The 25,268-nt window shown below is 53.0% G+C and overlaps 1 protein-coding gene across 4 annotated transcripts in view; it reads right to left on the minus strand.

Moving 5' to 3' along the window:
• Positions 1–2,553: 2,553 nt before the first annotated feature.
• Positions 2,554–25,268, minus strand: part of CTIF (cap binding complex dependent translation initiation factor) — a 260,483-nt gene continuing 237,768 nt past the window's right edge. For all 4 annotated transcript variants that reach the window (XM_037508543.2, XM_037508542.2, XM_037508544.2 and 1 more), the window contains 2 exons: positions 8,214–8,267; positions 2,554–6,553 (listed from right to left, as the gene is read on the minus strand). In XM_037508543.2, coding sequence (XP_037364440.1) covers positions 6,338–6,553; positions 8,214–8,267 — 270 coding nt within the window. In that variant the 3' untranslated portion in view covers positions 2,554–6,337. The remainder of the gene's footprint in view (positions 6,554–8,213; positions 8,268–25,268) is intronic.

Genomic DNA, 25,268 nt, shown 5'->3' on the forward strand with positions numbered 1-25,268 from the left:
GCCTCTCCTTCTCACTGACCACCAGCTCCCTGCTGACCCACTCATGGCCCTGGCTTGGGCACTGCTTAAAATTGGGTTCTGCAAGGGGAATCAAATATTCTTGGTGCAGTTTGACCAGGGGAAATGGAGCAAGCTGTGACGTGTCATGGGGGCACGTTTTCTCCCTGCTCAAGTCAGGGATCCAGAGCCATGGACATTCTTCCCAGCCTCCACCAGGCCAGCCCCTTCAAGGGGAGGGGCAGACGCTGCAAGTAGAGCAGCCCTGTCCCCCTGCCCTGTCCTTGGTTTCACTGGGAACAGACAAGACACAGTCCTGCAGTTTCCTCTCTGGGGCTTCAGTCTCTAGAGATATTTTTTCCCTAGAGTCGCCCTGGGCAGGGGAGGCGGGTGTGATTGCTGCCCACTGCCCAGATAGCTGGGCACAGACTCTCTGGGACCATAGAAATTTCTGGCATGGAAGCAGCATAAACACAGACACACACATACCATATACACAGATACACGCATACCACATACATCACATGCCCACAGACACACACCACATACACACATCACATACCATATACAAGTATACACACATCACACATGTACACACGCCACATGAGTGTGCCATCCCAGGAGGGTCTCCCTCGCTTTCTACACAACTTGAGAATCACTGACCTGGAGGAAATCCAAGAGGACCGTTTGCAAACTATGCAACCTCACTTACCCACTTCAAGGCAGAGACAGCTAGGGAAAGGATTGAGAAAATCACTCAGTTTGAGATATTTTGTTATGTTCCCACTCTCCACTGTGTCAGTGGGCAGCTGACTGCTCCCCGGGTTGACAGGTGGGCTTGCTGGGGGTGCTGCAGACAGCTGGTTTTCTGGGCTGGGTGAGGAGGCAGGTGCTCACTCTGCCCGACTCTTGTAGTGACTGGCCTTTGATCAGTCATGCCACCTCCTCAGGCTTAGTTTTCTCATCTGTAAAATGGGAATCAAAATCACCCTTCCGCCCACTTCATTGAGACATAGTATGGATGCCCTGGGGATCTAGGGGAACAAGAGGGACCTTGGATACTCAGGCATAACTTCTTCTTTCCCTTTCTTCTCAATCCTTTCCCCCGGCTATCTCTGCCTTGGTACTAAAAAGGCCCTTCAGTGTGTATATGTTTGCGTGTTCTACTTATTCATGCAAAACAGGGGCCTCCCTGGGGGTGCAAGGGGTCAAGCATAGCATTATGAAGCTGTCCGCAGCCTCTGCAGCATGAGTTCTATCCCCAGCCGGCCAGGGAGCAACCCACATGGCACAGCAGACCTCTCCTGTCTTGCCCGCTGCTCCCCTCAGCAGTGTATTTCCAACAGTCTGCCTGTTCTGTTCCCCGCTCTGTCTCTGGTGACTCTTCTCAGCCCCTGCACCTCTGGCCTGTACCCCAGTTCTTGTATGCATAAATAAACAAATCTTTAAAACAAAGCAAAACACAGTCTTTCCTTCCCTCCCTGGGCAAACACATCTCTGCCAGCAGAGATACGAGGAATGTCAGGATGTAAACATTTACTATTTGGGGGACACATCTCATAGTTTTCAGTAATTTAGAACATTCTGGAACAAGGACTGAATTATCTAGAAAAATCTCTTCCTTCTGGTGCACAATATTTCCCCTCCTCTACCCATTCTCCTACCTTTAAACACCTGTCATTTGACCTTACTTTCTGTTCCTACTCCTTCCTTTGCATTTTTATCAAAGAAAAAAAAAAAAAGGGTTGACAAGTGTCCCGCATTGATAAAATAAAATATTATCTTCCTTTACCAATCTGTGTACTTCTGACTGTCCCTGCATGGTGTCATGGGACACAGTAGTGGGAATGACCGATCTTAAGGTCCTCGCCAGGCCCTTGGGCTGCCCTGGCTATCATCTTGGCCAGACCAGGGACGTATGACCGAATGGATGTTCTGGTAGTCACCCCAAGTTGCTGAAAGACTGGCAAGTTCCAGCCAGAAGGAATCCTCAAGGGGGGTCTGTTACCAGGAGGCAGTGTCCCTAATGTCTTGCCTGGGAGGAATTGTGCAAAACAAGGGACAAGTCATCACAGGAAAATAAATCACCAGGCCCCTGGAGGACCCTTTGATGAAAGACTGATTTGACCCAGTGGGACCAGACAGCCACTTGCTGCCGTCTTTTAGAAGCTGTGAGGCCCAAGTCTCAGTCTTCTTAAAACCAGTCATTGCCAAATGCCACAGCAACATTTCAGAGGTGGGGTAGGTCTGGGGGTGGCAGTTGAACACACAGCAAACCACGTCTTTAGTGCCAAAGCCACCTCTGCAGGATGGCCTAATCCAGTATTTTGGCTGGGCCACAGTGTTCAATCCTGGGACCTTCTCTGAGGCCATGCCACAGCCCTCCCCAGCCCCGGACCCCTCCCCCCTGAGCTCGCCAGACTTAGGGAATCTTCTCATTCACCGCTTGCCTGGGCAGGGGCTCCCCTGAGGCCTCTGCCAGTGCCAGCTGAGGCACAACAGATTTTGGGAAAGGTCTCTTTTGCTGAACACACAGAGAACACAGATTTGGGGCATTTTTGTGTTTTGGTGTTGTTTTATTTTTTTAAACCCACTTGTAGTTTGGGTTCAGCTGGAAAGCGGGACATACCAAGGGAGGGAAGGTGGTCGCGTGAGCAGGATTCCACTGCAGCTTTGGCGGGAAGCCCCAGGCCCATGCTCCAGGGAGGTAGGTCCTGCCAACAGGCTCCCAGCTGGCTCAGTGGCTTCTGTGCTAGTGTCCCAAGCAGAGCAGTGTTGTCGTCCTTCTGGTCTGTGTCCTCAAAGGCCCAGCCAGAGGTTTCCCAACAGAGTGTCCGGCAGCTGAGGGACAGGACTCCATGGGCAGGCCCAGAGGCAGTCACACAAGGAACACTGGCTGGTTTCTGATGCCAGACTGGGCCTTGGCGTCTGGGGCGGCCCCACGGGGCTTCTCCTCGTGGCAGCCCAGCTGGCTCTCTGGGCTCCTGACCTTGCAGCTGCCCAGGGCGTGATCAGTGGTACAATCCCCACACCCCCCTCCCAACCCTCAGAGAAAATAAAATAAAAATAAAAATTAGAATAAATACCAACTCCGCCAACATTTACATTTACATGGATGGACAGGACATTCCCCAAACCTTAAAGACTTACAGACTGGTGAAGGGAGGATGAACAGACACCACTGGATTGGGGGTGCACATTCCCCATGGAGGGGGTGGGGCTCCCGCCTTGTCAGGGAAGGTCAGGACTCTTCCTGGGGCTGCAGTCCCAGGGCTCAGGCAAAGCCACAAGGCCTCAGGAACAAGGAACAGGACTGTGACGAGCAGGCCGGCTGCCTGAGAGGAAAACAATGGCTGCCTCGTCTTGACTGGCAGGGGGGAGAGACCAAGACAAGGTCAACATCACATGGCCGGACTTTGCCTCTTCAGCACGCCAAGAAAACTGGGCGAGGAGGGAAAACAGCAGAAGCCTAGGAAACGCAATATCCAGTTCTGCCTCCCGTCAGATACATTCAGAGGTCAACTTGGACATGCCTTCCTCACTCAGCAGAGGGGGACCTTGCCTGGGGAGGGCATGGGGGCTTGAGGGGCACCCATTTCTGCTCCCCAGTTCCTGTCTGAGTAGTCTCCCATGGGGAGCTGCCTCAGAGTCTCAGACTTGATGCTTTACTGTTATTTCCTTAACCGTTTTTTAAAACGTTTTCCTGCCATGTCTGAAAAAGTAGCAGCAACCCGCATTTAGAAAAAGAGTTTAAATATTCGGATGGGCCAGGAAGCGCTTTCAAGCAATGGAATTAACTACGCAAACCATATGTCTGGAGCCACCGTGACACGACACGTAATTAAAAATATATTTATATATGTATACATATTTATATCTCACTTCTTCATACTCTGGTCCTAACGATCAAGGAGGGGTGGGCCCTGAGGTGTCAAGGAGGGCTCTGGGGGGAGGGGAGAGCCCTCGGTGCCCAGGTGCTACTTCAGCCCCCGGTGCTTGTGTTTGGGGTCCCTTCATGAAGTTTGCTCTCTGAGCTCAGTGGAGGGGGAGAGAACCCCAATACTCCCTGCCTCCTTGACTTGTTCCCCTACTCCTGGGCCTCTTTTTTTTGGGGTCCTGCTTCTCTCACATTTTTAGCTGAGTCTCTCTCTCTCTTCCCCTCTTCCTCTCTCTCTTACACACACACACACACACACACACGCACACGCTTGAGGGAAGCAAGGCCCATTTTACGTAGGTGTTGTTTTCCCAGAGCTGTCTATATGTCTGGAGCTGCCTCACTCCTCCAGACCATGATTTCCCTGCTGTCCCTCTGAGCAGTCAACTATCAGCTGAGCTCTTCCCTCTGGTGGGGCCTGGTGTCCCTGGGCCCCAGGCTGGTGTACAAGGTGCCAACTGAGGGATAAGGGCAGGTGAAGAGAAGCTTGAGAATGCCGGAGGGAGAAGGCAATGGCCAGGAGCAGCATGGGCTTCCTGGCAGAAGCGACTATGTTCTAGGTAAACCTGTGCCTCCTGCCTTGTCCACAACAAGTTCTTTATGGGGCTGGCACAGGCTCCTACCCTGGGGCTGGAAGGCAGGTAGCACCGGACGGGGAGAGCAGGGAGTACTGGGGAAGCTGATTCCTACTCCACTGTGCCTGCCCTCCCAGACCCACAGAAACCCTCTCCCCATCCTCAGCTCCTGGACAGCTAGACTGGACAATGCAGCCAGGGGCCTCCAGTGACCCAGGAAGTCACTGGCTTCGACTAAGGAGCAAGTAAGGAAGGAGCTGGATTCTGGGGGCACATCACAACGTGGGCTCCACACCCACAGATGGAGTTGTGCAGATGCCTGTGGCAACCCAAAGTCTGCCTCCTAGCATCTGCTTCCTCCTCCTGTCTGGCCATTTGAAAAGGGGCTGCTGCTCCCCAGGACCCGGCACTTCCAAGAACACCCAGCTTTGCTCCCGGCCTGGAGTGCTCTGTCTGGAGCTCCACTTGGTCACCTGACTGTCCTGCTCAGGACTCAATGAATGCACCCTTTGCAGACAGCCCTGGGGCTGCAGTGCCCAGCTCTAGTCCCTCCTGGAGCCAGACAACCTCGGCTGAGGGTTGGGCTTCTGGATCCTGCCTGCCGCAGGCCAGGGACAGCCACACAACCCATTTAGCTAACGTGCAAGTTCTAGGGAGCCAGTGGGCCCCCCACCCTAGGAAGGGCTCAGGACAAGACCTGTGTGTGGAAAGGGGAAACGTCACCTAGTGTTTTGGCTTTCATTTGCCGGCCTGGTTCTCTGCCCTGTTCACCACAAGGCCTGGGGCCAGGATGGAGTTTAATGCACTCCCAGCAGTGCCAGGAACAGCCCTTTGAGAGAGAGCAGCTAGAATAAGAGAACAGAGGTGCTGGAGGCCAGGGGCTGAGGAGCACAGGGCTCCTGCGCGGACCCCCGCTGGGGCAGAAGTTTCCAATTACCCTAATTGGCTACTGGCAAGCTGTCTGTGGCTAGAATCCTTCCAGAGGGGGCTGGGTTTGATCTCCCACTAATCAGGGGGTCCTCACTGAGCTGACTGTGTGATCACATCGCAGGCTCTTTTCATTGACAGAGGAAACTTCAAAGCGACTGACTTTTGAAAAATAAAACACAGTGAAACAAGAGTGCAAGTGGAACCCCACCTCCCTTCCCTGCTCCTCGCTTGAGGCCTGAGGCCTGGGGGTGATGGGAGGAGGAACTGGGAGTTGGGAGGGAGGAGCGCGAAGGTTAGAGCAGGACGCCTCCGGCCCCCAGCTCGACCACGGCGGACAAAGGCCGTCAATGACGGGCGGCTGGTGGGGACCGTGCCTGCCTTTGTCCTCCCGGACATCTGCTACGCGTCGCCTGCTGCCAGTTGGCGACTGCGGCTGACAGCACGCAGGAACAATGAGAGCCCGTCTCCGACCCACTTTTTCAGCCTCTGAGGTCCTTTCTGACCCAAGCAGTACCCCGGCGCGCCGGGCTGCCAAGGAGGAGTGACAGAGATGAAACCCCTAGCACAAAGCCCTGCGGGGGACACGTTTGATGGGCGGGGGTAGGGGGAGTGGGTGTGAGGCGGGGCGAGGGCCGGGGCCAATGTGAAAAAGAAACATGCTTCCCGTATTGGTGTGAGCTGCCGCATGCTCGGGGCTGGCTGGGGGCTCGGGTGGGGGGCGCTCCTCTTAGGGATTTGATCCCTTTTCCTTCTGGCTCCAGGCTGGCCGCCGGTTCTGCCTGCCTTCCTCCCCATTTCTTTCTCCCACCAGGGCCATCTCTGTCCTCCCGCCTGTCCATCTGGCCCTGTGCACTAGGGCCCCAGCTGCCCGCGGGCCGCCCGCCAGGCCCCCTGGCTGTCAGGCTGTCAGTTTCTGGATGGTTCTGTTGTAGTACTGCGTGATGGGGGGCGTCAGAGGGTTCCAGCTGTTGGCATGGAGCTCGATGACCTCCAGGAGCAGCGACCGGGTCAGCATTGACTCCGAGGGGCATAGCATCTTGTCTCGGGCGCTGGCCAGGAGCTCAGTCATCATCTCAGGCAGCTGCTCCTCCAGCAGCCGGCCTGTGCTCTGCAGCTGCGGGCAAAGAGCTGGGGGTTAGGACAGGGCATGTGCCGTGTAGCGGGCCCCCGACCCATCTTGGTTAGGTGGGCTGGGAACAGGGACAGGAAATGGCTGGGTTGTCTCAGGGAGGTGCAGGGTCAGGCCTCCAGGCCATTGGGGAGGAATGGGCAAAAAGAGCCAACTGTGAAGTCTCACATTTAACATTCAATCTGCCAGTGGGGGTAAGAGGAGTCAGGTTAGTACCTGCTTCCCAAGACCAAAAGGAATGGCTCTTTTTCCTTTATACTCAGAAGTCTCTCCTCCTGCAGGAAACCCTCCCTGACTACCATCCACAGTGGGCCTCAAATGCCTGTGTGACCTGCTCCCTTCAAAGGTGGTCAGCTGGCAGCATGTTCATTTCCACCTGCTACAATGTCTCTCTGGAAATGAGCTTAGTCATTATCACCTGTGAGTGTCCATGTGCAACATGGGAGCAGGGAAGTGGCCTCCTGTTTTTTGTTCTCTTTTGTTTTCTCCTGTCCCCAATCCTACCTCCAGAACTAACCTCTCCCCATAGTTGGGACGTGTAGGGGAGGAGAGAAATATGAACTGGGGCAGAAGGCCAGCCAGAGGGCCTGCCCTCCAGAGAGGCCCCCAATAATCTTGAAAAGCCCCTGTTGAGAAGGAGAACCTCTGATCTCCGTGATCGCACAGGCAGCAGCCCCTGCAGGTCTTCAGTCTAGAATCTCAATGCCCATCCTCTCGTTCCACCCATTTTTCAAGACTCTACCTTAGTCACAAAATCTTCCTTGACCTTCCCAGCCCACCCTGGCCTCTCCTCTGATTCCCCAGGGATAGGTCCTCTGAACACAGACTTCTCTACACTGCCTTGTCCACTGTGTGCGCATGTGTGAGATGATGCCTGTGTGAGATGGTAGCCAGACCAGAAGCTGTCTGAGGGCAGGGACTATGCTTTCTCCCTTACCTGCTCCAAGCCCCCTGTAGGGTACCTAGCTAGGTTCTACATATTTACTGTGTGACTGTCCCACAGACTCAGGGCTAAGGTGTCCAGGCTCCTGCCACATCTGGCCTCTGAACTCCTTGGGAGTGGCCTTGGAGGCAGGGCAAAAGCCACCTGAGAGGTGTGCTCACATGGCCCTGACGAGGCCTGGATGCTCTGGCCAGAAGACCCTCTCGTCCCTGCACTCCACTCTGGGCTCCGAGGGCAAAGCTAGAGTCAAGGTGTCTGCAAGAAGATCCTGGGAGAGCGCTGCAGTGAGCAGTGACCATGCCTTGGGAGCAGCATTGGAATCTTCCAAGGGCGCTGCTTTGAAGCAGACAGTGCCAACATGGGGGGCGGGGGTCAGCACCAGACAAAACACACCATCAAAGTCACAGGAGATATTTGGGAGAGGGGTTCACTCAGAATCTCTGAAATCATGGGTGTGGTGTGTGCCTGGTGCAAGGAGAAGGTGGTTTGGGGCGCAGAGAGAATGAGGGCAATGCTGGCAGTTCCTTCTCCCTCCCGCCCGAGGAAGGCTGCTGTCCCCATCAGCATTTGCTCTGATTTTGGCTTGACAATTCTGGATGCAGAAGCCAGGCCCCCCCACCAACCCTCCCTGAGCTTCTGCCTCCGCTGAGGCCTGAGGGCGCAGAGGCTCTGGGGCAGGGGAGGGGAAGCTACACTGCTCACCTCCATGGAGCAGCACAGGACGGCATCTTCCTTCACATCCTGAGACTGCAGGAGCTGTGGACGAGAGAAGCAGAGAACACACTCAGGGGTGCATGCCAGCTCTAAGGCCCTGCAGCCGAGCCCCCCAGACCCAGCCCTGATGCAGGCCAGAGTGGGCCTCTCTAAGGGACAGGCTAGAGAGAGGTATGAAGGTCAGAGGGCACCAGGAAGGCAGCTTCAGCTGCAGCAATTTCTCTGAGGATTTGAGCAGCTGGAGGACCACTGTGGCCATGGAGCACAGGCTCCCTGGCTAGCTTTAAGGCTGTGATTTGAAGTCACAGCAGACTAAGGCTGTGGGTGGGTTTCAAGGAGGTGGCAAGTAGGGGTCATCAGCTGTTGAGCAGTGCAAATCCTTGGAGAAATGCAAACTGCTTGAGGGATTCCTAACAGGTGAAGGGGGCACAGCCATGGTCTCAGGTGCTCTGGGGTCCTGGCTATATCAGGGCTTCCAGAAATCAAAGCTCTCTACTCCACTGGCCCAGGATTAAGAACCTATAAAACCACCACTGTGTTATTTACCCAGAGGCTGGAACAGCTTCCTGACCAAGGCCATGGTCAGGCTGCTCAACATTGGGACTGACCATACTCGTGTCCACCCTCTACCTGCCTCCTCTCGTTCTCGCAATGTCTCTCTTTTAGATTTGAGATATAATTCATATAACACTGAATTCACCATTTTAAAGTATTTTAAAGTACCATTCAGTAACTTCTACTATATTCGTAGATCTGCAGCTACCACCACTAAGTCCAGGACATATTCATCACCCAACCAGGAGAAGCCTGTACCACTGAAGTCATGCCTTGCTCAATGATAATGCGCTTATGTTATCTGAGAAATGTGTCATTAGATGATTTGCTGGTGTGTAAATGTCACAGAGTGTAATTTCACCAATCTACACGGCCTAGCCTATTGGGACCACTGTCTTATATGTGGTTTGTTGTTGACTGTTGAGTGTCACTTGATTGTACTAGTCAGCCCCCTCCCCGCCACTCCTCGGCAACTTTGAATCTCAGTCTCCATGGACTTACCTATTTTTGACATTCCCCATAAGAGATATATAATATGTAGTCTTTTGTGATTGGCTTCTTTCACTCAATATAGCATATTTAAGTTGATACATGTTTGCATGTATCATTTCTTCATTCCTTTTTACAGGTGAATAATATTCCATTGTGGCTACACCACATTTTGCTTATCCATTCATCAGTTAGCTCATCATCATTTGGGTTGTTCCCACATTTTGGCTATTAGGAACAAGGCTGATACTAGCATTGGTGTATGTGATTTGTACAGATGTTTTCAATTCTCCTGGGAACATCCATCCCTAGGAGCAGAATTGCTGGGTCATGTGGTAACTCCATGTTCAGCTAATTGAGAAACTGCCAGACTATTTCTATAGTGGTTGCACCATTTTACATTCCCTCCAGCAATGCCTGGGGGTTCTGATGTTCCCACATCCTTGCCAACTTTTGTTTCTTCTGAACCCCCAGTAGAAACTCTCTGCAGGTATGGCTTCAGAGTTCTGCCATCTGGCTCACCCAAACCCCCCAATCCTGCTGACTACTTCTACCCCTCCCTTTGCTGGCTAACACTTTTTCTCTCAACCTAATAGAGAAATCTCCCCATTTTTTGTACTCTAAAAACTTTCATCCTCGGGCTTCTGCTCTTCTCAGTTCTGTGTCTCCCTGTCTCCCCCCCAACCCCCCAGGTGCAAACCCATGAAAGGGTGCAGGGAGGGGCATGTTCATACCATGCCTGACCCTCCTCTCTCACCAGAGGGAAGCAGGCACAGAATTACAACTGATGAATCTGCAGTGTGGTGACACCAACCTGTACCTGTACAGCCCTCTGACCCAGCGGTGATACTTCAGGGACTTCATCCGGCACATGTGCCCACATGTGCACTATGACACAGATATAAGGCTTTTGTTCCTCTATTGTCAAAGTAAGAGACTGAGAATAACTTGAACCTGCACTAACCAAGAAACTGGAATACACTGCAGCACGTGGCTGTCCCTCCCCCGCTACACTGGAGTTGAATTCTGAAATTTTCTTCCTTCCAGAGTCAGGGCTACAGACCCTCAGGGAGAGTCAAGGGAGACGTCCATCAATTCAGACGCCTGAGCTGTGGGGGGAGTTCTGGGGGCCACTCAGAGAAGGGCCTCCCTATCTGGAGGACCCAAGAGATCAGAGTGAAGACCAAGAAGCAGATTCTGGAAAAGGTTTTGGGGGCAGTGGCTTGCCCTGCAGCAGGGATACCCAAGTCCTGTGGGCCAGCGTCCATGCTGGCCTGCTATGGTTCCAGGACATGGAGGACCCTGTGACTGCATGGGATGGGGAATGGAGGAATGAGGAGCCCAGCCCCATTTACTCTACTGGAAAGATAATGCCTAATATCAGGAGAACTTGGTGAGGCTTGCTTGAACTTCTTTCTGATGGTAACTTTGTTCCCTCATAGGTTTTCCCATTGTGCTTACATAAAAATCGCTGGGAGAAATCACCAGAAAGGGTAGAAGCGGGGTATCTAGCAGGAGAGCACTCCTAGAGATGGAATGGGGGAGGTGACTTCTGGGTAGGGAAGGAGGCAGCAGTCAGAAGCTGGAGCTGATGGGAAGGAAGGAAGGGGTAGGCTCCGGCTAACATAGTAGGTGCTCAGTAAATGTCTTTCATGGTAAGTTTAGATGAGCCGTGCTCTGTCCTGAGACCAGCTTTGAGGGGCACTGGGCCTTGGGTGACATGATGGGAAGCACAGTGAGGAGCTGCACCTTCTAGATGCTCTAAATATGAGGTTTCTCCCACCACATGGCTCTGGAGTCTCGTGGGACATCCATGTCTTTGCCAGCTGAGAGCTTTGCTCTGGTGAGCTAGTGCCTCCGTCTCCTTTCTTCTAGCACCCCAGACCTGCCTGCTGTCCCCCAAGGATATCCAGAGCTACAGACCGGGGTGATGTCTTTTTAGTCTTCTCTCTCTCCCCTCACCTTTAGACAGAACTACTTTCCTTCCACATCTGTTCTCCCTCTCTGCCTGCCCAAACTCCCCCACAGGCCTGTTCTTTTTTTTTTTTTTTTTTTTAGATTTATTTATTTATTTATACAAGCACTGGGTACAGTCAGAAGCGCGGGAGGGTGAGAGAATTCACCAGAGCCAGAGCGGGGAGCAGAGCAGGCAGAAGGACCGAAGGACACTGCTGAGGGGAGCAGCGGGCGGCAGGAGAGGTCTGTGCGCCATGTGGGACCCTCACCCGGCGGCCAGAGATCAAGCCGGTGCTGCAGAGGCTGCGGGCAGCTTTGCAACCCAGAGCTCAACCGCTGCACCACCAGGGAGGCCCACACAGGCCTGTTCTTAAGAGTTGTACCCACACCACTGCCCCAGGGCTCCAGGTTCCTCACTGGTGGGGAAAGGGACCCAGTGGTGTGTGAGGAGGGCTCTCTAGCAGAGCTGAGGGTGGCCTCTCAACCCCAGAGTCTCTGTTCAACCTTATCTTTCGCTTGGTTGTCTGGGAAAGTCTGGGTTAAGCCAAAAATCACATGAGGCTTTAGGTCCTCTTTCCAGTGAGTGGCCTGCTGGGTTTTCTCAAGGAAGTCAGGGATTGGGAGTCTGTCATTGTGCTTTCCCCTGTGGTTGCTGGGAAGTCGAGTTCATGGAGGGATCCCGTGGCTGCAGACCAGGTCCTGCTCTCCCCACCACAGGCTGACTTGACCAGCTGTTGAGAGTCTTAGAGCTGAAGAGGTAGTGGAGAGCAGCCCCCTAAAAACCCCCACCTGAGGGAACATCCACATGGTCACAGCCAGGAAGTGACGCTTGCTGCTCTTGGTGGTATAACCAGGAGCCCTTGACACAACTCTATGGGGGCTCTCGTGCTTCTGGGTGACCATGGCATCCCAGGAATCTGCCCTTGACGTGTTCTTGGCGGTCAGGGTACTGAATGTAGGACAAGCTTACTTGTTTCGTGTTCCATTTCTGCAGGCCCCTGCTTTCCCAAGGGGCAGCTAGTTTCTGGGTACGTGGATCCTTGTGGGATGCTGAAAACCAAGCAGCTCTCTTGCTCATATCTGTTCTATTTGGGATCTTCTAGAGATAATGCTTTATTTAACTCAAAGACAAGTCTCAAAAAAGGGCTGGCAACTCCACCAGATTTGTCCGCCCATGTTCACGACAACGCTGCTCGAAACAGGCAAGAGGTGAAAGCGACTCCAGTGCCCGCTGGCGAGAAACAGATCACACGCGCGGTGTCCCCACAGCGGCCTGCTCCTCAGCTTTAAAAACAAAGGAACTTGTCGCCTGCTACAAGGATGGACCTTGAAGACCCTGTGCTAAGTGACAGAAGCCAGTCATGAGAGGACCAGCTCTCAAGACCCTGCTTAGACGAGACACCTGGAGAGGTCAAACTCACAGAGAGAGAAGGTAGAGTGGGGGCTGCCCAGGGCGGGGGAGACCTGCGTGGAGAATTCGTGTTTCATGGGTGGGGTTTCAGCTTGCAAGACGAAAGAAGTTCTGGAGGTGGATGTGGTGGTGATCGTGCAACAGTGTGAATGCCTATGCTTAAAAAATGGTTAAAATATCAATTTTTGTATTACATCTATTTTACCAGATGTGCACCCACAAAAAATGGCTAAAAAAAGTCCTGGCAGGAGCGGGCACTCTTTAGGGTGGGCAGGGCCCTGCTATTACACTTTGGAAGAAGAGCTGCAGGGACGGGAGAGCCAAGGCTGCCCCACGGGTGTTGAAGGCCCTGGGGTGGGGGGAGGAGCAGCCCACTCATCAAAGTCTCTGGCTCACAAAGGGATGTGGGCGGGCTGGGGCAGGCAAGCCACCCGCGCCCTCGAACAGTGAAATGTGTTTCTTGGACGAGAATCCAAGGCAATTGTGCGAGCCCACACAGTGTTTGTTCGGAAGCTAATGCATTCCTGTCCTATTGTCTCTGCCGGAGACTTGTTGTGGGCACACCCATCATATCCTCCCTCGGGGAGAGCCAAGGTGCTCGGAGTCAGGCTGTGGGAGGCCTGAGAGCAACGAGGGAGAAAGGCAGACTGGTGGGAGCATCCTGGAGTCCCCAGGGAAGGTCCACAGGGTATGGGTATGTGGCCCAAGGTGTGCCCAGGATGTGGCCAGGCTGGTTGCTTGGGATGCCACCCCGTGGGGAGGGAGAGAGGGTGCTGATGGAAGGACCCGTGGGGCTGCCTTACTGTGTGGGAAGGGAGCAAGTGCTGGAGATCACGACTTCTTGTCTTACCATCAGGAAAGAGTGTCAACTTGAGGCAGGCTGATCAGCCTGCCTGGACCACCTCAGCTCACTGACAGCATGGTTTCTACCCTGATGAAACCAACTGCAACCCAAGCAGCTTAATGCAGTTGGGTTAGCCAGACCCTGCCTGCAGCAGCCGTCCTCCTTTGGGGGTAGTTGAAGGTAGTCGGGGAGCAGCAACAGCGAGATGTCAGAAGGTATGTGATGATCTGCTGCAAGACAAGTCCAAAGAGCTCTGACTGGCGGGTTAGACTGACAGAAGAGCTGTGGGGGGAGAAGCCGAGAGGATGAGACTCCCTAGGCCAGAGAAAAAAGAAGAGCCAATGGTGGGAGGTGGAAGGAAAAAGGCAGAGCCAGAAGAGAGGGTCCTGGCACACAGTGTGTGTCTAGAATCACGGCTGGGGTGAGGCGCTCTGCAGGGCCTGCACACCTTGAGTGCCCTCAGGAACAGGTCAGGGGGCCTCCACCCGCACCGCTGCCGGATCCGGATGGGCATCTACAGCTAAGTCTAGAGGACAGCACAGGAACTGATGCATGTGATAATGACCTTGACTCATCAAGAAGAGGGTCAATTATGTCTAGGTCTCTTCAGGGAGGCAGGGAAGTAGATAATCTATCTGAAAAAGGCTGTCATCAAAAATGCAGGAGGCTTGGAGTCAGAAGACCGGCTCCTCACTAAGAGGAACCCTGGGCATGTCACTTAATCACTCTGCACCCTAGTTTCCAATCTTGAGAATGGGGATAATACCTGCCTAGAAATGTTTTGAGAGTCAATGGAGATAAGGTATGTGAAAGAGCTTTGATTGAAAAGTGCAAAGCTGGATTCAAATGCAAGGTGTGATTATTGGTACTAAATGCATCTTATAAACATGTATCTTCCCTGAAGATCTTGACACACTTTGTAGGCACCATCCCATTTACCCTCGTGACACTCTGTGGAGACAGCAAAAGGCCACAGGCATTATTATCTCTACTTAATTGACAGAGAAGCCAAGGCTTGGTGGTTAAGTGGCTTGCACAAGCTAGACAGACAGCAAGTCTGAGTAGAACTAGAAGGTACTCAAGAGCCCTGAGTCAGCACCCTCTTTCTTAGAGAATTACTTAAATTTCCCCCACATTAGTTAATTCTTATTTTGCTAGCTGGAACTTATAATTCTTATTTTAATTGACAGGTGATAATAATCAAGCTGGGACTTCACAAAGTTGAATTGTTTCTACCTTTTCTTGTCTGCATCGGCCACCACCTATGCATTTATCCACCTATTCATTCATTCATTCATTCATTCATTCATTCATATGCCAACTTACCCACCAAATCATTAACCTATCAGTTCACTCACATCTGCAACCATTTATTCACCCAACACATCATACATCTGATCTTCCACTTACCCATTCATCGACTTCCCTCCATCTACCCATTCATCATCTATTCATTTATCCATCCACCCATGCACTCATCCATCATCCATCCATCCATCCATCCATCCATCCATCCATCCATCCATCCATCCATAATCCATCCATTCACCTATCCATCTGCCTAGTCATTCTTTCAATGACATTTAAGAAACATCTACATGCTAAAAACTGTAAGTACAGGGATAACAAGAAGGATAAGGCTTGCAACTTATGGCCTAGTAGGGGAAATCAAGAGACAGCAATAGGTATATGGGGTTAGAGTTTAGGCTGGAATTGTAGTGGTGGAGAAGAAGCCAGGCATATGGTGTTAGAAGCAGCATATGGTATATGCACAAAAGCAAAAAATGTGAACTAGCAGAGTGTACTGGGGAGTAAGACGTGTTTCAAGATGTTAAAATATATGCTGTTGCAGGGAGAGAGAACAAGATGATTAAGAAGGCAAGGACCACATCCTAAAGGTCCATACTGCTTATCCTGAGAGATTGGAGACCCACTAAAAGATTTTACATTGGAGAGTGGGAGGATAGTATTTTGCATTTTTGGAAGGCTCCTTTCTTGCAGTGTGGTGAACGGACCAGAGCTGGTTGGGTGGTGCTAGAAGTGGAAGTAGGGGATCAGTGAGGCTGTTATGAGAAAATATGGTGGCGTGAATCAAAGCAGGCACAACGGGGGTAGATATGTGCAGGAGACGCAAGTGAGGATGAAGGGCGGCTTGGAAGAGGTACTGGGGCTTTGATCAATCAAATCAGCAGTGGTAACACCAATGATACTAGAAAGGCAGGAGTTGGTTTTGGAGAAAGAGAATGGGCTCAACATTAGAAGTATTGAGTTCATGGTCCTTGGGGATGATTAGGGAAGGTGAATGCTGTGAGACTGGCTATCTGTGGTCATCAGTGCAAGGCCCTAGGTGTGGGTGAGATCACCTGCGAGAAGAGAAGAGGATAAGGACTCCATACCTGGAGTAGCAGCATCTAAAGGGTGGAGGAGGAGGAGAAAGTCCCAAAGGAGGGAGAGATGAATGGTCAGAGAAGTAAGAGAAACAGGAGGAAGTGACGACATGGAAACCAAAAGAGTTCTAAGAAGTACAAGGTCAAGGGTCAAATGCTAAGAAAGGTCAAGTAAGATGAACAATGACCACAGTCCTCAGGATCTGGTGATTAGGAAAGTCTGGGTGACGCTGCCATGGTGACTTCAGTGCAGCGCTAGGGGCAGGTGGACCTGGGTAACCCGGGGCTAGAGAAGGAGAGAGAAGCAGGGAAGCGGACACAGAAAGAACATGCCGTTTCTTTGTTTTTTTTTCTGTGACTGTATGTCCTCTCTTCCCTCTCCCTTCCCCTCTCCGCGCTCCCTCTCTTCTTTTCTCCCTCTCTCCCTCCTTCTTCCTTCTGTTTGGAACTTGCCTATGGGAGTCAAGAGGATGCTAAGAGAAAAAGACTTGCCCACGGTCAAGGGGAACGGTTGCTGTGGGTGGGACGTGAGCGTGTTTAGAGACTAGAGGAAGTGATGGGTGGAAAGAATGAAGGGAGGTTAGTGGAGGAGAGAATGGGGTGCAGATTACCTTCCAGATGAGAGGGCCTGTCATTCCTTGGAAAAAGCCAGGAAGGAAGGTGACTGCGCACACAGGTCTAGGTGCAGACACTCATGTTGTCCAGCTATTAGTGTCACTATGACATGAAGATTGTTTTACATCCAGAACTTTTTTTTTTAAAGATTTATTTATTTATGCATACAAGAGCTGGGGTACAGGCCAGAGGTTCAGGGAGGGTGAGAGGATTCACCAGAGACAGAGTGGGGAGCAGAACAGGCAGACTGACTGAAATACTCTGCTGAAAGGAGCAGTGGGTGAGACAGGAGAGGTCTGCTGCGCCATGTGGGTAGCTCTCTGGCTGGCCGGGGATCAAACTCATGCTGCAGAGGCTGTGGATTGCTTCATAGCACGGTGCTTAACCACTTGCGCCACCAGGGAGGCCCCTACATCCATAACTTCTTATGATCACTTTGTGTCTGCCTGCATTTCAGACGTGCCCAGGGGAGGGGAATTTACGGGCCCCCCCCCCCCGCCATGTCACTTTTTCACTAGCCTAATAAGGAGCCCTGGTGTAGCAGCTATGATCAGATGTCAACGAAATTCATGGTTCTGACCTGGACTTCAGTCCAAGCTTGTGCCCTGTGGTCTGGCTGCTAGCCCTCCTAACTAAGGCAAGCAGGTACCCTAACTGTGGATGAGGCGCCCCGGAGGGAATAATTAGCCTCCTTCCTGCGGAGCTTGCAAACCGCCCTGTACAAAGTGGCCACAGTAAATGTCACAGGGGGAAATACTTCATCCTGCAGCCGGCCTCAGGGGGAGGAAATGTAATCTGGGGCTCAGAGCAGACACTGAATCCTGCAGCCAGTGCAGCCAGAGGATGGGACCACAGCTCCAGCAGCTTCTCTTGGGGGCCAAGCCCCGGTCATTACCTGGATTGGAGGCAACTCTGTTCATAGAATCCCCACAACCAGGGGTTCCCTGAGTCAGGGTCTGAAACAGCAGAGATGAGATGTTTGCTGCTGGCTGTCAGCATCTCCCAGCTTCTCCTTTAGTGCTCTTCCCTTCTAGAAGCTATGCCTGTCCTCTGGCTGCGTTCACTGTCCTGATGTCCACGGATATCTCCTAACAGGTACTCAGACAACATGTGAGGCAGCTCTGAGGTTTTACCCCTCGAGATGGTCAAAAAACACCTCAGGATCCTTAGTCCTCACCCAATTTATATTTTGGGGGTGTTTGCTCTAGATGTCAATCACTGAGCAATGTATTTTTAAAAATCCATTGTCTTACACTGGTTTATCTGCATTAGATAGGGTTGGAAGATCTTTTAAAAGCTGCAGAAATGGGGCCTCCCTGGTGGTACAAGGGGTTAAGACGTAACTGATGAAAGCTATCCACTGCCACTGCGTCACAAGTTCAATCTCCAGCCAGGGAGCTACCCACATGGCGCAGCAGACCTCTCCTGACTTGCCCGCTGCTCCCCTCAGCAGTGTACTTCAGTCAGTCTGCCTGTTCTGTTCCCCACTCTGTCTTTGGTGAATCAGACTCTCATCCCCCATTCCTCTGGCCTGTACCCCAGTTCTTGTATGCATAAATAAATAAATCTTTGAAAAATAAAGCTGCAGAAATGGAGGCAGAGAGATGTGCCCTCCCAAGAGCACATTGGTGAGGGGACAGCCAGAATCTGAACCCAGGTCAGTCTGCCCCTGAGGTTGAAGGATGTAACTACTGCCCCGTCACTGAGTCCCACATACATCAGGCTAATGGGGAGAGGTCAGCGCAAGGTGGGGTGACCATACATCTGTTTCCCTGTGATAATTTCGCTGCCCAGTTGGGATCCCACTGAAAGTAGTTAGTAATTGTGTCCCTTCTGCCTGGATTTGGGTGGCACATTCTGTAGTTCCCTAGACAAGGGAAAGGGCACCCCGAGGAGTTGGGAGACCCCCCTGATCATCACCTGACCAGTTAGCAGATGTCTAGCCTGGTCCATTTCCCCTCCTTATGCCCCATTTATAAAGTGGGGGTGATGGGGCTCCCCTGGTGGCGCAGCGATTGAGCGCTGGGCTGCGAAGCTGCCTGCAGCCTCTGCAGCGAGGGTCCCACAAAAACAAACAAACAAACAAAAAAACCATAAAGTGGGGTGAATATTCATGCTCATCTCTGAGAGGTTGGGGGTTGGGGTGGAGGTGAGGCAGGGAGAAGGGCTGAGACACAAAGCAGCCCTGCTCCCCGTGGGAGCAGGAGAAGGTGAACAGGACACCTGCCAGGCAGAGCTTCACCTGAGCCTGCCCTCACCATTTGCTCCCCAGGGCGGGAGCCAGGGACAGGGTGGAGTGATAGGAGTGGGCACACTGCCTGAGGCTGTCTGCCGGAGTGGGGGGCCCGGGGAGGGCAGCCGGAGGAGGCAGATGGAAAAGTGACTCTCCAAGCTAGGGGCCAGGCCGGGAGAGGCGGCTGGAAGCTCTAGATTTGGGGCTACCCCTCTGAAGGAATGACTGCATTTTGGGTCTGACTCAGTACAGAACAGCTGCCTCAGATGGGAGAGGAGTCTGGGCTGGTTGGGGGGTCAGGCCCTGGACTCGGGGTGGTGGGCAGATGCCCTGCACACTACCAGTTGGCCAGTCTCTGAATTCACAGGTCTCTCCTGGCACCTAGCAGGCTGGGGCTCCTGGAGGGCATGAGGGGAAGGGCAGGGCAGGGGAGGGCACCCCAGGCTGCCTGCTGCTCTTAGCTGGGCCTCTCCCTGTCTCTGGCTCCACCTCCCAGCCCCCCCCCCACCTCCACCCACCTGAGGCCTGGACTTGACCTTGCTGGAATTGGGGGGGAGGGTGTGATAAGCTCTTGGTGGAGGGAACTAACTGCCTGCAAAGGCATTTTCCGCTTGCTAAAGTAAACAATCAAACAGGAAATTAATCGAGAAACCCACATCAACGGAAGGTTCAGGTTGTGATTTTCACAGCCCCAGAGTCAGGAAATTCAGAGTTATAGTTCCCATAGCAACTCGCCTGTAGAATCAGCCACCGCTGGGCTGGAATGAGACCTTGAGGGGTCAACTGAGCCAGCCCCCTGCCTCCAGGCAGCACTGCCCAATAGCAAGTCTGGACATCTTGCAGTAAACTGTTCCTCTGAGGTAGACCATTAGGCCAGGAGGGGCAAGGATGGGGCTCTGTTTTACAGTTCAATCAGCAAGAGCTTTGCAAACTGGACCACAAGAGGACCCCTTAGGGCTTAGCTTTCTAAAGTCCCATGTTCCAACTATTATTCCCATGCTCCCATATTCTATGACATGGAAATATGCTCGGGCCTGCAAGACGCTCAGTTGGGGGGCTGTGCAAAGCATGCTCACTTTCTCTCATGCCTCCTACCCCTCGTTCTGCTCAGCCCCGAACGGACCCCATCTCTATTCCAACTGTTCCTGAACCTGTGATTGGCCTGTGGCCTACCCACCCAGCCCCTGTTGTTGTTCCGAGAAACATCTCGATTGACTGGCAGGTCAGAGAACTTTCAAAGCAGCCACCAAGGGGGCTCCATGTCCCCTGCGTTCTCTTCTCTTCAACCTTACCCCCTTCTGGTCCAAATAGATAACGTTATAATATTAGCTCCCCTGACTGATAACCAGGGAGTTTCATGGAACTAGAGGCCAGCCCTCCCCCTTCAAGTATGTGGGGGGTTGTGTGTTGGGTGGGGTTTTCTTTTGTGTGTGACTAGTGAGGAGTCCCTGCCTGGCAGGAAAGGAGATAAGGGTGTTGGAGCTCAATAGAGAAGGAAACAGTCTGGAATCTTTCTCTAGGAGTCACCCGCCCCCCCTCTGCCCTGAGATGGCCACCACCAGCAGGCCTTATCAGTGTGGCTCTGCAGCCCAGGCCCAGGGACTCTTGTGATCATACTAACTGAGGCAGGCACCAGGCCTGTGGCCAAATAAGTCCAGCCCGCTGCCCATCCACTCTCCAGCCTGGCCCTGGAGCCAGCGCTGTGGACTGAGCAAAGCAGTGGAAAGCAGACAGAGTGACTCCTTGATTTCCTAACAGGCTTGCCACATGCCAGGGGCGGACGGGCCAGCTCAGAGCACACGGCCTCCCTTGCGCAACAGAGCTTTCCTCCTCTGGGTAAGCTCCCCGGGCGATGGAGTCCCTGTCCTGTCACAGGTGTCCCCGACTATGCGGTCTTCATACAGCGCCTTCCTGTTTCTCCCGTGTTTGAACACATCAGAAGGGGCAGGGGGCAGCTCAGGGATGATGGGATGCCTCCTGGTGGTACAAGATGCTTTCTTTTCATGAGGTCAGAACAAGATATTTAATTAGAGAGAAGGGCGGTGGTGGTAGAGAGGCAACTGTGGTCAGAGGGCTGACTTCTCTGCAGTGTCAGAGGGAACAGGAGAAAGGTACTCCTCAGGGGTGACCTGCTGGCTTCAGAGGAAGGGTCTCTCTGAACACGGAGTCCGGGGTCCTCCAGCCCTGCTGCCCGCAAACTGGACACAGATTATCAGTGGTCCTTGAGCCCAAAAGGAGCTTTTAGAAGGTTCTTCATGGTATGCTGGTTCACAAGTGTCTCACGTCGTCTCAGACGCCACAGGGTATGCAATGGGGGACACAAGGAACTTGTGGGGGTTACTTAGGGGCTGGGTACTTTGGCTCCTAATTCTGCCACCAACCATGGGAGTCTGACACAACTTTTGCTTAAACCACATCCTCTTCTGCATGAACTCTCGATTTGCAGCACTGAAGAGGAATACATGTTTGCTGCGGCCTGGTTACCAGGCGGAGGGGCCAGGCTTCCTGGTGGGAGCAGGGTGCGTGAAGTCTGAAGCCACCACCCCAGCTGGCCTGGAGGGCTGTCCCATGGGTGAGGGGGCTCAGCTGGTTGTCGGATGGTTTTGGGTGTAAGACAGTAACCAAGGACCAACTGGGCAGGGACAGCTGGGTCGGGGACAATTAAGCAGAGAATAATAGGTCTGTGCTGAAGGCATAATTAGCATTTGTACTCAGAGCAGCAGTCACCCCAAAGAGGGGCAGACAAGCCTGGGCTGAGAAAAGGGCCTGGGGCTGCTGGGGACACAGCAGGGAGTTGCTAAGACTCTCTGCCAAGTCTAAGGCTGGAGATAAGAGCATTTAATTGGCACCTGGAAGTTTGTTTGGCTTTAGAGCCTTACCTTAGCAGAATAGACATTTTTATGTGTGACTCTTTTTCTAAATTGAGATGATCTTTTTGTAGAAGACAACATGCGAATCAACATCGTGTATTGGCCAGGCATCCTGACCGGGCCCTCTGCGAGGGGACAGAGGGCATTCAGGGACTTGCTGGCCCACTGCCGGGGGTTGGAGAGGTAGGGGTGGCAGCTACATCCCTCTCCTTCCCCTTCACAGCTCTGGGTACAGCCAAACCCATCCATTACAGGCTAAGAATGAGTCCTTCTGACTTTTGCTCCCCACGGTCTCAGCCTTGCCTGACGTCTCCACCTCCGCTCACCTTCCCAGACCCCTCAAGATGGACTCCTTGTCCGGGAGCCTTCCCTGACCTCCTGCACTCTCTCCAGCCAGAGGACAGGCGAGTCATAGCCCAGGAGCCTAGAGATCTGCAGTGCCTAGAAGATCTCTTCAGGGGTTTCTGGTGCTCACTGAGATAAAATCACAGAGAAAAACATCTGCTCAGGTGAGTAGGAGCGGTGGAAGGGCCGCAGCCACACCAGATGCACCGTTTCTGTGCCTAAGTCATCTGCCCAGTCCAGGGATGTGCAGCACCGTGGTCCCTGCTCACCAGGGCTCACGTGACCCTCCCTATGCCCAGCCCCACAGTCCCTCACCTGCTGTCGGAGGCGCCCTCAGCCTGGGCTAGTTCCTCCTGGTCCCTGGACTCTCTCCGCTCACAGGAATCACCCCGCCCCTAGGCTCCCGCAGCACTGAGGTCTGAACCCCCAATTGTGAAAAGAACAGCAGCTAGTGTTGAATGACCGTCGACTCTGTGCCAGGCCTGCCCCAAAAGCATGGTGAGCCCTCGGCCGTCCCTCCTTGCACCAGCCCTGCTCCTGGGGGAGGGCTGAGGTCTGACAGCCCAGGTGGTGTGCCATGGTCACACTGCTGGCGAGGACTGGGGGGACACACACAGGACTAGGACTTAGACCTGAGATAACGTGGGGCTCCAGCCCCTCCACATACTCCCCCATTACCAAAGTGTGTGTGGAAGGCCAAGGGGGACGGAGACCCTCAGCCCCTAGCCAAGCCCTGTCCTATGACTTGGATGGGAGCCAGGAGGAGCAATACAACATGCCCAAAGCCTTTTACCATAATCTTCAGGCCCAGGCCAGACATCACCCCTTCTCCGTCCTTCCCTGTCATAACTGTGACGTGAAGGGGACAAACAGCCCAAACATGGGCAAGGATGCAGGACCAGTACTTGACAACTTCCAAGGACCTGTCAGGGGTTCAAGTGACCCTTTGCCAAAGGTAATCGCAGGTGAGAGGCACTTGGCAGGGGTAGGGCAAGAGGGCAGGGTGATGGGGTGAGGGAGCCTCACTGGGCTCGCTCTCACTGGACTGCTCTGACATGTCGAGTTGGTGTATGAGAGGATGAGAGGCCTGCCTGATGCACGTTTTAGGGGGCTGGTAGGAGGGGTCCCCAAGAGGCCAGGGGGGACCACAATGTCCTCCAGGCAGGGCTCCTGCAGCACTTAGAATCAAGCCTGGTAAATGACTGGGCTAACAGGGGCGGGAGGAGGGGTAGCACAGGGGCTTCTCTGGGGCAACAAATGGCTTTGCTCAGAGGGGTCACCCATCAGGTTAAATCAAGCCCAGGAACCAGCAGAGAAAACAATTTAACCACACTTGGACTTGTGAATGGGATTCTGAATATTCCATAGCAAGGGGGGGGAACTAAAAAGTGTAACTAAAAAGGTAACTAAAGAGTGGCTGCTGCGGGGAGCTGGGGCCTGCACTTGGCAGGCACATGGGTTCTGAATGCCAGTTCCGAGGCCACACGTCTGGGGAGGGGTGTGAGCTAGAACCTTCCCATAGCAAATTTTTATGGGGCTAGGTTCAGGGGTGTAGAGACCCAGCAGATGGGCTCCTGTCCCCAGGGAGTATACGTTTCAGGTGGGTGGAGGGCTCCTTATGTCAGAGTGGCCAGGACAGGCGCCTCTGCAGAATAGCCCAGAAGGGGGAGAGGAGGAGCCAACTAAGGGAGGAGGGGCAGGGCTTGGAGGGCAGTGGTCCTGAACAGCTCCTGTCCCTGGATGTCCCCACATTAGGCTCCTTCTGAGCATCTTACCCAATTGTGACATTCAATCCTCACAGTAACCCCATGCTTGCTTTACAGGTGAGGCCAGAGGGTTGGCTTCCCCGAGGTCACATGACCTGTGAGTGGCATGGGCAGCACCGAAAGCCTCTACGAAGCCGTTGGAGGGATCTGACATCCCCTGAGTGGACAAGGGCCTGGTGTGAATAAACAGCATAGTTTGGAGCTATTTTAAGGCCAAATGCAAGGTGATGGTGGCCTGAGGAAGGAGAGGGAAGTGAGCTGTGTATCTGGGGGGAGGTGGAAGCCACAGCATTTGTGGACAGACTGGATGTGATGGGAGCTGTGAGGTAGGAATCAAGGGTGACTCCCTAGTTTTGGGACTGAGCAAAATGGACGACAGTGGTTTTGTTTGCCAAGATTTAAACTAGTGGAGGAAGAAGAGGTTTGGAGTCTGGAGGTCACAGAAGTGGTCTCGCAGGAGATGGCATTTGAAAACCCTGGGCCGGATGGTGTTTGATTTTGAGGCCCAAAGAGATCATTTAGGGGGCCTCCCTGGTGGTGCAAAGGGTTAAGACGCAACCTATGAAGCTATCCACAGCCACTGCAGCACGAGTTTGATCCCCAGCCAGGGAGCTACCCACATGGCGCAGCAGACCTCTCCTGTCTCGCCTGCTGCTCCCCTCAGCAGTGTATTTCAGTCAGTCTGCCTGTTCTGTTCCTCACTCAGTCTCTGTTCCCCACATCCCTGGCCTGTATACATAAATAAATAAATCTTAAAAAAAAAAAAAAAAAAGATCATTTAGACCTGGATTTCCCAGCATCAGCATGACTGGCTGACATTTGGGTCAGTGTGGGGCTCCTTGGGCCGCAGAGGGTGTGGAGCAGCATCCCTGGTTTTCACCATCAACAATGCCTCCAGACACTGACAAAAGCCGTGGGGCGGAGGGGAGGGAATAGCCCCCCCATCAAAAACCATGGCTCTAGACCTAAATCAATCCATTGATAACCTCCAGCCCTCTGGCCTGCTTTCGTAAGAGCCAGTAAATTAGAAATGTTTTTTTACATGTTTAAGTAGTTGAGAGAAATTCAAAGGAAGAACAATATTTTGTGATACATAAAAATTATGTGAAATTCAAATTCCAGGGTTGATAACTACGGTTTTGTTGGCAGGCGCCAGTGTCATTGGCTTGCCTATCATGCATTCTCAGACAATGGCGGCGCTGAGGACGAGCTGGTCTCTGGATTTGATGATGTGGCATCTTGCCCTTGGCGGGGTGCGGCACAGCAACCCAGAGAGACAGCATGTGGGGAGATAAATCTTTGGAAAATTTTAGCTCCAAAGGGAAGCGAGATGGGGTGATTTTAGAAGGGAGGAGAATGTGGGGCCCAGGGAAGGTTTCCCCCTAGATGGGTCTGGTGGGTGGATAAAAAGAAACCTCTAGAGGGAGGGAGCATGGGATGCAGGAAAGAAAGGAAAAATCCCACAGAGGGAAACTACAGAAAGAAATAGGGATGAAACAGGTCGCTCTCTGGACTTGGTGTGCTGAACCGAGCCTCCGCCCAGGCGGATGGGCTACCCAAAATAAGGCAGAC

The sequence above is a fragment of the Talpa occidentalis genome, unplaced genomic scaffold (genome assembly GCF_014898055.3).
Source record: "Talpa occidentalis isolate TD23 unplaced genomic scaffold, MPIMG_talOcc4v2.1 talOcc4.13, whole genome shotgun sequence".
Taxonomy (NCBI): Eukaryota; Metazoa; Chordata; class Mammalia; order Eulipotyphla; family Talpidae; genus Talpa; species Talpa occidentalis.